Source organism: Paramisgurnus dabryanus, chromosome 2, assembly GCF_030506205.2.
Source record: "Paramisgurnus dabryanus chromosome 2, PD_genome_1.1, whole genome shotgun sequence".
NCBI classification, from domain to species: Eukaryota; Metazoa; Chordata; class Actinopteri; order Cypriniformes; family Cobitidae; genus Paramisgurnus; species Paramisgurnus dabryanus.
In genome coordinates this window covers 4,273,339-4,289,705 of record NC_133338.1, presented here as the reverse complement: position 1 = coordinate 4,289,705, position 16,367 = coordinate 4,273,339, and the positions used below count along the sequence as shown (strand labels likewise).

The 16,367-nt window shown below is 35.4% G+C and overlaps 1 protein-coding gene across 4 annotated transcripts in view; it reads right to left on the bottom strand.

The window, feature by feature from the left end:
* The window catches only part of LOC135783478 (uncharacterized), a 111,938-nt gene that overhangs the window by 42,812 nt on the left and 52,759 nt on the right, over positions 1 to 16,367 (bottom strand). For all 4 annotated transcript variants that reach the window (XM_065294214.2, XM_073811871.1, XM_073811872.1 and 1 more), the window contains exons 10-11: positions 8,897 to 8,963; positions 5,918 to 6,003 (exon numbers count right to left, since the gene is read on the bottom strand). In XM_065294214.2, the coding sequence (XP_065150286.1) occupies positions 5,918 to 6,003; positions 8,897 to 8,963 (153 nt within the window). The remainder of the gene's footprint in view (positions 1 to 5,917; positions 6,004 to 8,896; positions 8,964 to 16,367) is intronic.

Here is a 16,367-nt window from a genome sequence, read left to right as displayed (position 1 = left end):
TTTAACCTAAACAATATTATTTTAGTTTCCAAATAAATCACAGAAATATGCATTTCTTTTTTTACTGTATTAGACGGTGAAATCATTTAAGAGTGTGACTACAGAAGTATTCTGTATTTCTGGTTTACAGACTACTACCGTAAAGTAATTTTACGCATGAATACTGTGAAAATAACGGTATACTGCTGGCGTCTCTGCTGCCAGCTCTTTACTGTTAATTATATAAATACAGAAAAATACAGTTTTTCTAATTTACAGACTACTACCGTAAAGTCATTTTACGTATAAATACCGTAAAAATAACAGTATACTGCTGGCGTCTCTGCTGCCAGCTCTTTACTGTTATTTTACAGGGAAATTTTTTACAGTGTAGAAAATGTGAAAAAGTAACTTCGTTTTAGTAAACGATTCTCTGCAAGCACGTGAAAAAATAGGTCATTGAAATTTGTCTCTCCTTATAATGTCATAAGGAGCTCTTATTATAATAATACCACCCCTTAATCTGCACTATCAAACCCCGGCACAGCCATTTAGTGCAGAGAGAAAGAGAGAAAATAATTCACACCACAATTGAGTTTCAATTAGAACTCACCATCATGTTTGAATTTTATCAGCTCATTTGCATTTTAAAGGACACACCCAAAACAACACATCATGTTTGCTCACACCAACAACGTGTCAATTTTAACACATTATAATAAATGATCTGTGGGGTATTTTGAGCTAAAACTTCACATGTGTACTCTGAGGACACCAACTATTTATTTTACATATTAAAAAAGCCTTGTGACATGGCCCCTTTAATTTCGCATGAAAGTTACTTGAAAAATATAAGTGCAAGAATTTGCAAAATAAAAAAATTAATTCTACTTATTGTACCTAATGTGTAAATATAAATGTATAGTCTGCAAATTTTTTTTTTTTGTGACAGTTACAGTTTGGAGAACACAATATTTACAGTACTGTGCAAAAGTCTTAGGCCACCAAAACCAGCTTTCTTGTTTTAGCGCAGTTTCAATGTCCATCCATATATGTATTTTTCACTATTTGTATTAGGATACAAACAGAAAATGCAGGAAAATAATGAAAAAAACCATTTCAGGACTAAATGTCTTCTTCAGGCATCAGTCAATATTTAGTGTGACCTCTCTTGGCACTAAAAACATCTTGATTCTATAAAATGAGAAATAAGGATTTAATTTTATTTAGGTTAAAGAGATCCTGCAGTTTCCTGCTATTGCTCAAACTTAAAACTTTAGTTATTTATTTGTATACAGTTTTTAATACTACATACACATTTCCTGTATTTTCTGGATGTATTTTATTAAAGAGACTGAGAACCAATTATATATCATCACTATAACATTGCAAAAACAACACATCTAATTCTGGCATGGTGGCCTAAAACTTTTGCACATAGTTTTTCTATATTTTACTGCCATTAATTCTTCTCAAACTGGCTTACATACAGTACAGATGACCATTTACACCATTTTCTGTAGATTATTTTTATCTTCTCTCTTGCACTTACATTAAATTCAAGTGTATTTTTCAACACTGTTGGTTTATATGATCTGGTCAAGACAGCACCAGCATGTGCTGTTGTCCGTCACATTTAGAAAACAAACCGCATGATTCACCCCCACGATCGAATGAGTCTGCTGGGCCTACTGACGCAGAGACATCAACAGTCTGTATGTTTATATGATGTAAACTGCATCGCACCGCAGACTTTTTACCCGTCTCAGTGCTGTAGTGCCGGGTATGAGGTTTTTAATGGGTCTATTGTGTTGGTGCATTGAGAGAATAAGTGAAGAGGATAGAGGTTTTTGTTGGGGTTGTGGGGGGCGAAAAGTTCCCTATTTACGCGCCCCTGAAACAGCTTCCATTGAGCACAAGTGCGAGGAATAAGAGGGGGTGGTTTAAAAAACGTGTGACTGCGTGAGCGTATGAGGTTTAAATGAGTTCTAGTGAAGTTATAACCATCATGATCACATGATCTATTTAGGGGAAAAACCTCATGTGTCCTAAAAACTGATCAAAGTGAATTGAGGTTACATGATTCTGAGTTTAAATGATGTTTTTATATGTATCAGACATCTTAGTGCTACTGTGTTCAAGGTTTTTGCTAATGCACACATTATTTAATTGCTTATCTTTAAAGTTTGTGATTTTTAAATAACAATCTTTGGCATTGAACTTTTACATGTATGCGTATCTGTTCTGCACACTTTGCTCTACAAACATTTATGATTTTCGGTCGACATAGCTTATTAAATTCAAGTGTGCTGTTACTTTTCTGAGCAATTTGAGATTTTACTTTTAAGATGCTAAATGTGTGAGAACATTTCATTGAAGGGATAGTTCACCGAAGTTTGAAATTTTGTCATAACTAAATCACTTTCAAGTTGTTCCAAACCTGTAGAAATGTCTTTAACACAAATTAAGATATTTTGAAGATACCATTCACTTATATGATATTATTTTTTCCTACTTTAGATTTTAATGGTGCCCCAGATCTGCTTGGTTATTAACATTTCTTAATTCGTGTTCAGCAGGACAAAGACATAAATCATGACAATATTTTTGTTTCCGGTAGAGATTTCATTAAGGGGACAATTTAATGAAAAATTTAAATTGACTTTTTGTCAAGTCATTCCAAACCTGTATAAATGTCTTGAACATAAATGAAGATATTTTGAAAATGGAACCAAACAGATCTGGGGCACCATTCACTTCCATAGTATAATTTTTACTACTAGTCAATGATGCCCCAGATCTGCTTGGTTATTAACATTTCTTAATTTGTGTTCAACAGAACAAAGACATAAATCATGACACATTTTTTGTTTCCGGTAGAATTTTCATTAAGGGGACAGTTTATTGAAAAATTTTAATTTACTTTTTGTCAAGTCGTTCCAAACCTGTATTAATGCATTGAACATAAATGAAGATATTTTGAAAATGGAACCGAACAGATCTGGGGCATCATTCAATTCCATAGTAAAAAATGTTACTACTGGTCAATGATGCCCCAGATCTGCTTGGTTATTAACATTTATTAATTCGTGTTCAGCAAAACCAAGACATTTATAAAGGTCTGTAATAACTTGAGGGTGCGTAAATCATGACTAAATTGTCATTGTCCGGTAAAAATGTAAATAAAGGGACAGTTTATTGAAAATTTTTAATTTTGTCATTTACTCACCGTCAAGTTGTTCAAAACCTGTATAAATGTCTTGAAACCAAATAAAGATATTTAGAAAATGGAACCAAACAGATCTGGGGCACCATTCAATTCCATAGTATAATTTTTGCTAGTAGTCAATGACACCCCAGATCTGCTTGGTTATTAACATTTATTATACCATGGTCTTTTTAAATACTCGATTCTGATTGGCTGGAAGGTGTGCATTAAAACCGTTTAATGCACAGGTAGTTCCAGTCAGTTTGATTACAGTTAGAAATTAATCAGCTACTCACATTAATTACAGCTTTAACTTGGCAATTAACCAAGGTATAAGCGGGATAATCCACGGCTAGCCATGCATTAAAGGGTTTTAATGCACTTCGCAGAGGCAACCACCCTCCGCTACGCGTCGGGTGGTTCTTCGCCTCTACGTCGTGCATTAAAACCCTTTAATGCATGGCTAGCCGTGGATTATCCCTTACTTAATTCGTGTTCAGCAAAAAAAAGACATTTATAAAGGTTTGTAATAACTTGAGGGTGCGTAAATCATGACTAAATTGTCATTGTCCGGTAAAAATGTAATTAAAGGGACAGTTTATTGAAAAATGTTAATTTTGTCATTTACTCACCGTCAAGTTGTTCAAAACCTGTATAAATATCTTGAAACCAAATAAAAATATTTTGAAAAATGTAACCAAACAGATCTGGGTCACCATTCACTTCCATAGTATAATTTTTCCTACTCTAGTCAATGGTGCCCCATATCTGCTTGGTTATTAACATTTATTAATTTGTGTTTCGCAGAACAAAGACATATATACAGGTTTGTAATAACTTGAGGGTGAGTAAAGCATGGCAAAATTTAAATTTTCCGGCAAAATTCATTTAAGGGATAGTTCATTGAAAAATTTAACTCAAGTCGTTCCAAACATGTAGAATTAGTTTTCAACAGAACAAAGACATTTACACAGGTTTGTAATAACTTGAGGGTGAGTAAATCATGACAAAATATTCATTTTCCAATAAAAAAATAATTAAAGGTATAGTTCATTAAAAAATTATTATTTTTTAATTAACTCACAGTCAAGTCGTTCCAAACCTGTATAAATATATTGAACATAAATTAAGATATTTTGAAAATGGAACCAAACAGATCTGGGTCACCATTCACTTCCATAGTAAAAAAAATTCCTACTCTAGTCAATGGTGCCCCAGATCTGCTTGGTTATTAACATGTATTAATTTGTGTTTCGCAGAACAAAGACATATATACAGGTTTGTAATAACTTGAGGGTGAGTAAAGCATTACAAAATATTTATTTTCTGATAAAAAATTTATTAAAGGGATAGTTCATTGAAAAATATTTTTTTATTAACTCACATTCAAGTGGTTCCAAACCTGTATTAATATCTTGAACATAAATTAAGATATTTTGAAAATGGAACCAAACAGATCTGGGTCACCATTCACTTCCATAGTAAAAAAATTTCCTACTCTAGTCAATGGTGCCCCAGATCTGCTTGGTTATTAACATGTATTAATTTGTGTTTCGCAGAACAAAGACATATATACAGGTTTGTAATAACTTGAGGGTGAGTAAAGCATTACAAAATATTTATTTTCTGATAAAAAATTTATTAAAGGGATAGTTCATTGAAAAATATTTTTTTATTAACTCACATTCAAGTGGTTCCAAACCTGTATTAATATCTTGAACATAAATTAAGATATTTTGAAAATGGAACCAAACAGATCTGGGTCACCATTCACTTCCATAGTAAAAAAATTTCCTACTCTAGTCAATGGTGCCCCAGATCTGCTTGGTTATTAACATGTATTAATTTGTGTTTCGCAGAACAAAGACATATATACAGGTTTGTAATAACTTGAGGGTGAGTAAAGCATTACAAACTTTTCATTTTCCGGCAAAAATTTCATTAAAGGGATAGTTAATTGAAAAATGTAATTCACCGTCAAGCCGTTCCAAACCTGTATAAATGTCTTGAACACAAATAAAGATATTTTGAAAAATGTTAATAACCAAACAGATATGGTGCACCATTCACTTACATAGTATTATTTTTTCCTACTTTAGTACCCCAGATCTGCTTGCTTAATAACATTTCTTCATTTGTATTCATCAGAACAAAGACATTTACACAGGTTTTTAAATCATGGCAACATTTTCATTTTCCGGTAAAAATTTATTTAAAGGGATACTTCATTGAAAAATGTAAATTTTTCCTTAGCTCACAGTCAAGTCGTTTTAAACCTGTCTACATGTCTTGAACACAAATAAAGATATTTAAAAAAATGGAACCAAATAGATCTCGGGGCACCATTCACTTCCATAGTATTTTTTTCCTACTCTAGTTAATGGTGCCCCAGATCTGCTTGGTTATTAACATTTCTTAATTTGCGTTCAGCAGAACAAAGAAATTAATACAGATTTGGAAAAGCTTGAGGGTTGTAAATGATGAGAACATTTCAATTTTTCGGTAAACTATCCCTTTAAGCTTCACAGACCGAGCGATAACTAGACCAGAATATAATACAGACATGGGGTTGGGCACTTTTAAACTGGGGTAAAGCATCTTAGCAACATCTTAGCTAGTTATGCCATAGCAACTACTAAAAAACCGTTAGCAACCACACAGGAACATCCTAACAGATTTAGCATGTATTGTGGCAGCAATTTTTTTTTATTTAAATTATATATCTCTCACCTTTTTAAAGACGTTGTCCTGACCAGTGTCCAGACTGAGAAATCCATCCAAGTCTCGAAATGTGCTGTGACAGTCTGGAAACTTCTCTGTGACAAACACACACAGGCACACAATTATAAAGACTCTTTATAAGGTGACCTTTAAAATACATCAAAAAGTCTGGACAGAAGTTCAGCCAAGAAATGTTACTTGTTCCGCTTGTGTTATCTTAAAAATGACATCTGATTCCCTCTTCAGAACAGATCCTCATACAGTACAACAACGTGCAAGTAATCATGAAAATAACATGTGACGTGCTTGAAGCATCCGCTAGCACCCCACCATAGCGTGGGTAACAAAACCATCACGACAAACCACGACACGTTCCATCACCTACAAAAAAGTACCGTCTCTCTCTTGCTTTCACTTTTAAGTCTTTACAACCCAAACCCACACTCTATATACGCTTGGTGTCAGAGCCAATGTGAAGACAGGACAAGGGTTTAGGACTGGAAATCTGTCACAAGAGTGTGAGCTCGGTCAGCTGTCACACACAGGCTCACAGGTGGCTTCATGGCTTGGGAAGAAAAGGAGGGGGCTCACTTGGATCAGTACAGCTGCTGTGTCTCAATGAATGAATGAATGCTGCAGTGAAAGTAAACGTCATTACATCAGCTGTAGACAAACAACTCACAATATTACTGAGGAAAGAGCTCCTAACAGGACTTTTGAGATGTAGTTCAGTATCTCTTAAAGGGAATAGAAAGCACAGCCTTACAAAGCATAGTTTGCACACAGACGTTCAACACATGCACATTGCGACAGCATGCAATGCATCTCCTAGGCTTAAGATTTTTTGTACATTAGAAGTCAATGGTGCCCCAGATTATAAACATTCTCCAAAATAAAAAAATACTGAAAATAAAAAACTATTTGTGCAGAACACAAAGTAAGATACTTTGGAGAATGTTTGGAGAATGTTTGTAATCTGGGGCACCATTGACTTCTATTGTACAAAAAACCTTTCACGCTTAGATGACGCATGTGTATACAGGAGAATGAAGCATGTAGCCCAGGAGATGCATTGCATGCTGTCGCAATGTGCATGTGTCAAATGTCTGTGTACACGTACAAATAAACTATGCTTTGTAAGGCTGTACGTTCGATCACGGGGATACTTTAGCATACACATAAAAACAAACTATAGTCCAAGCTTTATGATGTGTAGAATTTCTACCTAGTTACAATCTGTGAAACACAAAATATGCGTTTAGACCTAAACCTAAAAGGCTATATATCACACTTTCCTGTAAACACATGCGTGATTCAAGCGTGAACGTTTTTTCTACAATAGAAGTCAATGGTGCCCCAGATTACAAACATTCTCCAAAATAAAAAAATACTGAAAATAAAAAAACTTTGGAGAATGTTTGGAGAATGTTTGTAATCTGGGGCACCATTTACTTCTATTGTACAAAAAACCCTTAGCATTCATGCTTAGAACACGCATGTGTGTACAGGAAAATTTAGTACTTTATGTAGCCCAGGAGATGCATTGTGCATGTGTCGAATGTCTGTGTACACGTACAAAAAAACTATGCTTTGTAAGGCTGTACGTTCAATCACGCGCGCACTTTTGCGTACACATAAAACAAACTATAGTCCAGGCTTTATGATGTGTGAAATTTTTACTTAGTTCCCAGCTCACTATGTGACTTACTTTAGGACAAATCTGTGAAACAAAATATGCAGCACCACACATTTCAGGGAGTTCAGACCTAAACCTAAAAGGCTATATAATCACACTTTCCTGTACACACATGCGTGATCCAAGCGTGAACGTTTTTTTCTACAATAGAAGTCAATGGTGCCCCAGATTACAAACATTCTCCAAAATAAAAAAAATACTGAAAATAAAAAACTTTTTGTGCAAAACACAAAGTAAGATACTTTGGAGAATGTTTGGAGAATGTTTGTAATCTGGGGCACCATTGACTTCTATTGTACAAAAAACCTTTCACGCTTAGATGCCGCATGTGTGTACAGGAAAATGTAGTACTGTATGTAGCCCAGGAGATGCATTGTGCGTGTGTCGAATGTCTGTGTAAACGTACGAATAAACTATGCTTTGTAAGGCTGTGCGTTCAATAACGCACGCACTTTTGCGTACACATAAAAACAAACTATAGTCCAGGCTTTATGATGAGTAAAATTTCTACTTAGTTCCCAGCTCAATTTGTGACTTACTTTAAGACAAATCTGTGAAACACAACATATGCAGCAGCACACATTTCAGGGAGTTTAGACCTAAACCTAAAAGGCTATTTACTACACTTTCCTGTACACACATGTGTGATCCAAGCGTGAACTTTTTTTTCTACAATATAAGTCAATGGTGCCCCAGATTACAAACATTCTCCAAAATAAAAATAATACTGAAAATAAAAAAACTTTTTGTGCAGAACACAAAGTAAGATTCTTTGGAGAATGTTTGGAGAATGTTTGTAATCTGGGGCACCATTGACTTCTATTGTACAAAAAACCTTTCAAGCTTAGATGTCGCATGTGTGTACAGGAAAATGTAGTACTGTATGAAGCCCAGGAGATGCATTGTGCGTGTGTCGAATGTCTGTGTAAACGTACGAATAAACTATGCTTTGTAAGGCTGTGCGTTCAATAACGCACGCACTTTTGCGTACACATAAAAACGAACTATAGTCCAGGCTTTATGATGTGTAAAATTTCTACTTAGTTCCCAGCTCACTTTGTGACTTACTTTAAGACAAATCTGTGAAACACAAAATATGCAGCAGCACCCTTTTCAGGGACTAAACTGATGTGGTACCACATAATCTAATGTAACATTCACTGCATGTTTAAATTACAATCATAAATCTAATCAAAGCATTATATCACTGCATGCACATATCACATTACACTCACTTAGGTCAATATTTGTATTGAAGAACAGATATCATGTGAGGTATATGATGGTCTTACCTGAGGACGCTATGCTGTGTCTCTTCTGAACAACATTGGAACACAGTATGTCTTTGTCTCTATGCATCTGAAGACAGAAAGAGGAAGATGTGGTCTCACACTTAAACATGTGACGCTGTCTAAATGGAAAAGATGAACTGACAGATTACAGATCTAACCGCATGAAGCTCGACATTTTTATTCTTTACCGGTTTTGTCTGTACAGTACATTTATATGTAATACTCCTCATGTATTTGCTCAGAGACTGTGAGTTTTTAGTTCAGTCTGTGGTTTGTGGAGCCTCGTAACAGCTGCATCTCACTCATCACAGACCACACACCACCTCAAACACAGCAGTCCTGAGAGACAGCGTCTACAGAAGTCAATGCTTACATGTTTGACACAAAGACAGACATCAAATTAAATAGTTAAAAAAGGCTTAGATACTGAAACATAATTCCTGCTCCTAAATCCACATTCTGGATAAGCCACATTCAAAGCTGTTTAAACAAAGCATTGGGCCAAGCTATGGCTGTGCATTACAATGATTTTACAGTACAGAACAGTCCAGAAGTGCACTGCTATACATATAATATGAAGTTTGACTCATTCACAATTTATTTTGCAGAGATATAAAAATGCATATATGTGTTATGTTTCTATCAGAAAACCAGTTCAACTGGTTGATTGTTAGGTTAGAAGTGCATAGGTCATGGGTTCGATCCCCAGGAATCATACATAACGATTAAAGGCACAATATGTAGGATTTTAACCATTATGGTGCATTCATACCAGATGCGAATCAAGCGTTAAGCGTGACTGATTTACATGTTAAAGGAATAGTCTACTCATTTTCAATATTAAAATATGTTATTACCTTAACTAAGAACTGTTGAATCATCCCTCTATCATCTTAGTGCGTGCACGTAAGCGCTGGAGCGCGCTGCGACACTTCGATAGCGTTTAGCTTAGCCCCATTCATTCAATGGTACCATTTAGAGATAAAGTTAGAAGTGACCAAACACATCAACGTTTTCCTATTTAAGACGAGTAGTTATACGAGCAAGTTTGGTGGTACAAAATAAAACGTAGCGCTTTTCTAAGCGGATTTAAAAGAGGAACTATATTGTATGGCGGAACAGCACTTTTGGGAGTACTTCGACTCGGCGCAGTAACACCCTCCCTCTCCCATTATGAGAAGGAGAAGGGGAGCGGATTTTTCAGGCGATTAATAACTTTTTTAAGATAATAACATATTTTAATATTGAAAATCAGTAGACTATTCCTTTAAGTCAATGCAAAGACACGGTAGACATCCTGCGGCGTTTCGGCCGTTTGACACCTGAGTTGAAATTTCTGAAATTTGGCGGATATTCGCGCCGTGTTAACCAATCAGGAACTTGCTCTAGTAGTGACATGATTACGACGTTAAATTAAATTAAATTAAATAAAAAACAACAAACAACAATGGAGGACAAAATCATTGTCGCTGTATGTGGACACCCGGAGCTGTACGACACATCTTCGTACTTTTATAGAAGTAGGAATAAAAATTATCTTGCTTGGAAGAAAGTAAGTGAGGAGGTTGGACAATCTGGTAAGTCTTTACTAAATTTGAGCTTTATATATAAATTATTGAGACTAAAAGGTATTCACATCTGAATTTTACGTGCAAAGGAAGCGAATTAACTCAAAATGTTCATATGTCCAATTACACACAAATTGGACAATTTATTTGCTTATTTCGCATCTGGTATGAACGCACAGGTTTCCGGCAATTCGTATTTCTGCTATTATCCACCATTTGGCGCTCTTACCCAACATATAAAACTGGGAAGTGTTCCCTTAGGGCAAACAGTTCAAACTCTGTGTATGTTTTGATCTCTATCAAAAGTCCTTCACACTTTCTCAAAATTTGGCATTTTTGAAAAAAACCTACCCATATTTTTATTTGTTTGAAAGCAAAGGGTCCATTCTTTCATTTGATATATTGTATGCATTTTTTATTATTTTCACATTTAATGCCTTCCAGAAAATGTTCTTCTTTAAATATATAAAGAAAAAATAAATATAAATTTTTTTATCTCCTCTCAAATATTTTGTATTTCTTTAAAAATACAAAATATAATTGCATTTTTGTGAAGGACTTCAGAGCGATGATCAAAACATACACAGAGTTTTTACTGTTTGGTCTTAGTGGATGCTTCCGGGTTTTATAAGATGGTTAAGAGCACCACCTGGTGGATAAAAGCAGAAATACAGATTGAATTTTTAAAACTTTCCACAAAAACTCGTCATTTGCAGAGAAGCGTTTTCTCTTAATTGACAAGTTAACTCATCAATGGCTGTCAAAAAGACTTAAAGGAACAGTATGTAGGATTGTGGCCAAAACTGGTATTGCAATCACACAACTGGTGGCAAATACACAACACGACAACATAAACATCAGTTGAGGGCTGCAACTCCACTTTTTAAATGATAATATCCTGGCCAGACCACTGTTGTCAGTGAGATAAGTATTTGAAATGAACATGATTTCTTAATGTCTAGTGACATATCAGGGCCATTTTATGATTCATTGATAAAAATTTCTTACATACTGTTCCTTTAAATTAGATTTGCAAATCCTTGTGAACTTTGGGAATGTAAGTACAAAACTCTATAAAGTATATCACAGTGTTCAAGTAGTTTTTGGATATTTTATTACCTACATCTTACATATTGTGGCTTTAAATTATGTAAAAAATTATTTACTATTTTTCTAAAATCACAAACATCAAAGACTACATTACAGCCTTTTAGCCCTGCTATACGCTTTCCTTTAGAAAGCTTTATTTTACCACAAATTATAGCTATCAGGATATTAATGCATACGCAAATACTGTCATGTTTACTTCTGTACTGCATGTAAGCTTTTGATGTGAGTTAGTGAGAGATTGAATACATGGAGATGTTTACACAGATCTCAGGTTACTGAACAGCATCCAGCACAAAGCTCCTACAATAGAAAGCCTGTATGAAAGTGACCTGCACGACTGCTCGCCGAAAAACTCTCTCGCCTTTGTTATAACCCGGCTACACTTTGTCACAGGGTCACACGGGTGAGTCCAGATTGGACGAGGAGAAAGGCGACACCGGTGAGGGAGAGACAGAGACGGAGAAAAGCCAGAGAGGGACAGGATCACCAAAATCACGGTACACAGTCATTGCACCACGGTATCAGTTTGTGTATATAAAATGAAAGTTATTAATTCATCACTGTGTCGAAAAATGACAGGTACTTTAAAATGGTCAAAACTTGAAAGCTTAGATTTTTTGGGACTTCTTAAATGCAAACCATAAAATAAATTAATTAATAAATAAAAGCGACCTAAGTATAAATTTTGCCATTATGTCTTTTCCCTTGGTATCAAACCCATGACCTTTTGCATCGCTAATGCAATTTCTACCAGAAAAGGGGAAACAACAGAGAGAAAAATGATAGAAAATGAACTTGTGATTTGTCCTCGGGGCACGTGAGGCCAGTTCACATTTCCATCCTGGCCCGGGGACTCATTATGTTTACACCCACTGAGTCAGAAATCAAGTGGCCATGCACAGTTTAAAAGCAATAAACAATACACAACGCTCTATTGATGAGTGCTCACACGCAAAATCACTGAGGAGTCGCTGTGTGCCTCTGGGATGGCAGGAGAACACTGATGCCTGTTGTACTGAGTACAGACGCTGCCCACAGAAACACACACATACACTCGCATTCAGTTATTCCCAGCGGTTCCCACCAGAGTGTGTGACCGTATCACAAATCGCCTGACTCGAAAAATAAATAATGTGATGATAAAACGATTAGCTGGCGAAGAGTTTGAAAAGAGCTGCATTGTTTTAAAGACCAGGGGTGATATTATGATCACTCCACATATTTATTATTCTAAAGCTGTATAGACTGCGTTAACATTGCAGGCAACTCTAAAATGATTTTAAATCACCGAAAAGATATGAAATGACTCTGTAGCCAAAATCAGGTGTATCTACATCAGCTGACATAGCACTGTAATGACTCAAGCATCAGCTTGTAAATACCCATGACATCATGTCATGATATACAGCAATGCATGCTTAAAGGGACAGTTCACCCAAAAATGAAAATGATCCTATGATTTACTCACCCTCAAGTCATCCTCGATGTACATGAATATTGTTTTTCAGACAAACACAATCAGAGTTATATTAGAAAATGTCCTGGCTGTTCCAAGCTTTATAATGATAGTAAATGGTGCTTCTGATTTAAAGTCCATCCATGCTTCACAGAAGTAATCCATACGGCTTCAGGGGGTTAATAAAGGCCTTCTGAGGTCAATCAATGTGATTTTGTAAGAAAAATATTAATATTTAAAACTTTACAAACTAAAATAACAAGCTCAACCCACTCCCCGCTAGTGATTTTCACAAAATGTCTTCCAGAAAATTGTCTTCTTTAAATATATAAACATACAATATATCAAATGAAAGAACAGGCCCTCTGCTTTCAAACAAACCAACAAATAAACAAAAACAAAGGAAAAAGGTTGTATCCTATCTTCATTTGTTTTCTTTTTATAACCTCTTAAATATGCGTAGGTTCTTCAAAAATACAAAATTTTGAGCAAAAAGCTGAAATAATCGCATTTTAGTAAAGGAATTTTGTTAGAGATCAGATTCAGAACAATGATCAAAACATACACAGAGTTTAAACTGTTTTTGAATTAGTTGATGCTTCAATTTTTTATACGTTGGGTAAGAGTGCCACCTAGTGAATAATAGCAGAATTATAGATTACCGTAAAATAGTGGCATTGGCAAGAAAACATTTCCTTTTAATTGACAAGATAACTCACAGGCGGGGAAAGAGTTAAAGGTGGGGTGCAGGATCTCTGAAAGCCAATGTTGACATTTGAAATCACCTACACAAACACGCCCCCTACCCCAATACAATCTGTACCTTCTTATGATAGACCGGCCCCACACATACGCAACCCAAGCAATGATGTCGGTTAGTAGACACGCCCCTTACTGCTGATTGGCCACAAGTGTGTTTTGGTATTAGGCCCGACTTCCTTTTCCAAAGCGTTTCTCAAAAATCGTAGACCCCGCCTTTAACTAGACTTTTTGGGGGCATCAAATCAGAAGCACCATTTACCCCCATTATATTGGAACAGCCTTCTAATATAACTCAAATTGGGTTTGTCTGAAAAAAGATGGCTTGACTGAGTAGCCTAATTCTTTTTTGGGTAAACTATACCTTTAATATGCAAAGAGGAAAAAGAAAACCGATGAAGACAATATTTAACACACATGTCCACTTATTTTCCATATTGAGAAAAAAATTTGACAGCTCCTAACAAACTTTCACACTGTATACAACATATTATAGTTGCAATATGATACATCTATGTAAATAAGGGACTGGATGACAAAAAACTGGTTTTATGTTTACATCTAGAAGTCAGATCAAAAAAAATTCTTAACAAGTGAATTAAAGCAGCAGATTCAGTGAAAGAGTGCAAGTTTATTAAGGAAGTAAACCCTGCGCTGGTTTAGATCAGAAGTCAGTATTTGCATCTTTAACAGCCACAGAGCTAAATGTGAACAAAAGATCATTTAAATACAGTAGATCAGATAAAGAACGTCCGTTATACTAACGTTGGCTTGCTTACTGAGAGACTGCTGAAATTAGTTTAGCTCAGCGTTATGTAAATTCTATTAAAGGGATAGTTCACCAAAAAAAAAAAAATCTGTTATCATTTAACCTCACGTTGATCTAAACCTGTATGAATTTCTTTGCTCTGCTGATATTTTGACAAATGCATTTTTCGTGCTCCCAACTTTAGTTAGTTTGTAAAATCGTTGTTAATGCATAATTATAAAGCTCAAAGTTCAATGCCAAGCGATATATTTGACTCAATAGAATTCCCTTTTAAGGACTACAGAGAATGGCTGGTTTGGACTACCGCCCTCTTCTTCCCGTATAAATGATGACAATATTCTGAAAAAAGGGTGTGCTTCTACAGAGAAGAGGACGAGTTGCGTAAGTGAAGTGTTTTTGTCGCCATCCCATCAAGACAGTGTTATTTTTATCCCGGAGTCAAATCCGGAGCCTTCGCTGAGGACATCTTCCTCAATCTGGCATGACCTTTCCGGACAACGTGCGCTAAGCTACTATCGTTAAATCACAACAGACTGAACCAGCTACATAATCAGAACTAGTTACGTATTTCTAAAGGAGGGACTTCACAAAACGAGGAAGACATCAGGGCGTTTTTAGAACAGCGGTATTAGAAAAAGTAAATTGTGTGAAAAACATACTGTGCACCATAAACACAATCAAAGCTTCGAAAACACAGGAAAATGGCACCTTAAATAACTAAACAGATCTGGGGCACCATTCACTTCCATAGTATTTTTTTTATTGGTTACAAACATTCTTTAAAGTACCTTAATATGTGTTCAGCAGGACAAAGATATTTTTTTCAAGATTGGAAGAAATTGATGATGAGTAAACAATGACAAAATTTTTATTTTTTTGTGAACTATCCCTAGCTTTGTTTTAAAATGTTGTAGGTGTCTGTGATGCACTTAATGATGTTGATGTAATTTCTCTGTTTTTGTTACACTGCTATCATTGCAAGTTATGTAAAACTCCTGCTCTTATAATAATACTTTTTCTTTTAAAAAGTAATTTCCATGTAAGACATTTTAATACACCTGTTATTTATCATATTAATTGACTATAGGTTCGATAGTCAATTAAAAATGATATGCAGTTTTATTAGATTATAATCTATTTATAAGGACAAAAAAATTTGCAATAATTCTACTGTATATATTTTATACATTTAATACTTTTCTGTGGCTTTGATGTTTTCTTTGTCTTCCTTGTAAAGCTGCTTTGAAGCAATGAAACATTGTTTAAAAAAATGCTACTCATTAACATTATTGACTTTCAGGACACTTTTCAGTCCACAGGACTGATTTGTATACCTTTATGTATTTAATACAGACACATGACACCAAAACAAATGTTTGGAGCAGCAGATAAGCGTATATGTGTCTGACACATTAAGCCATGGTAATGATCCTGATCCTATCCCTTTTCCTACTCTATTTGAACTTATCGATCCAATCAATCCAGTGCCACAAAATGACACGCAAACACGTCAATGTGCTATTTTGCATATCCCACAAGAGCCTGCATGTTTCAAACACGATGCCCAACCCTGAAACTCCGAGCCAAACATGGTCCAACGTCCCTCTCCAGAATCTGGCACCGTTACCGTTCTCACTGCATATTTGTGGCGTCAGGGGAGAAACCAAAAAGGCAATGCCAGCAGACTGTCCTGAACATTCAGAAGTGTACCCAATAAAAACACATCTGGTACGAAAACACAAGCTGAGCTTGATACATGACAACGAAAACAACTTCAAGATAAAGGAAATGGCACGGTAAGATGGATGT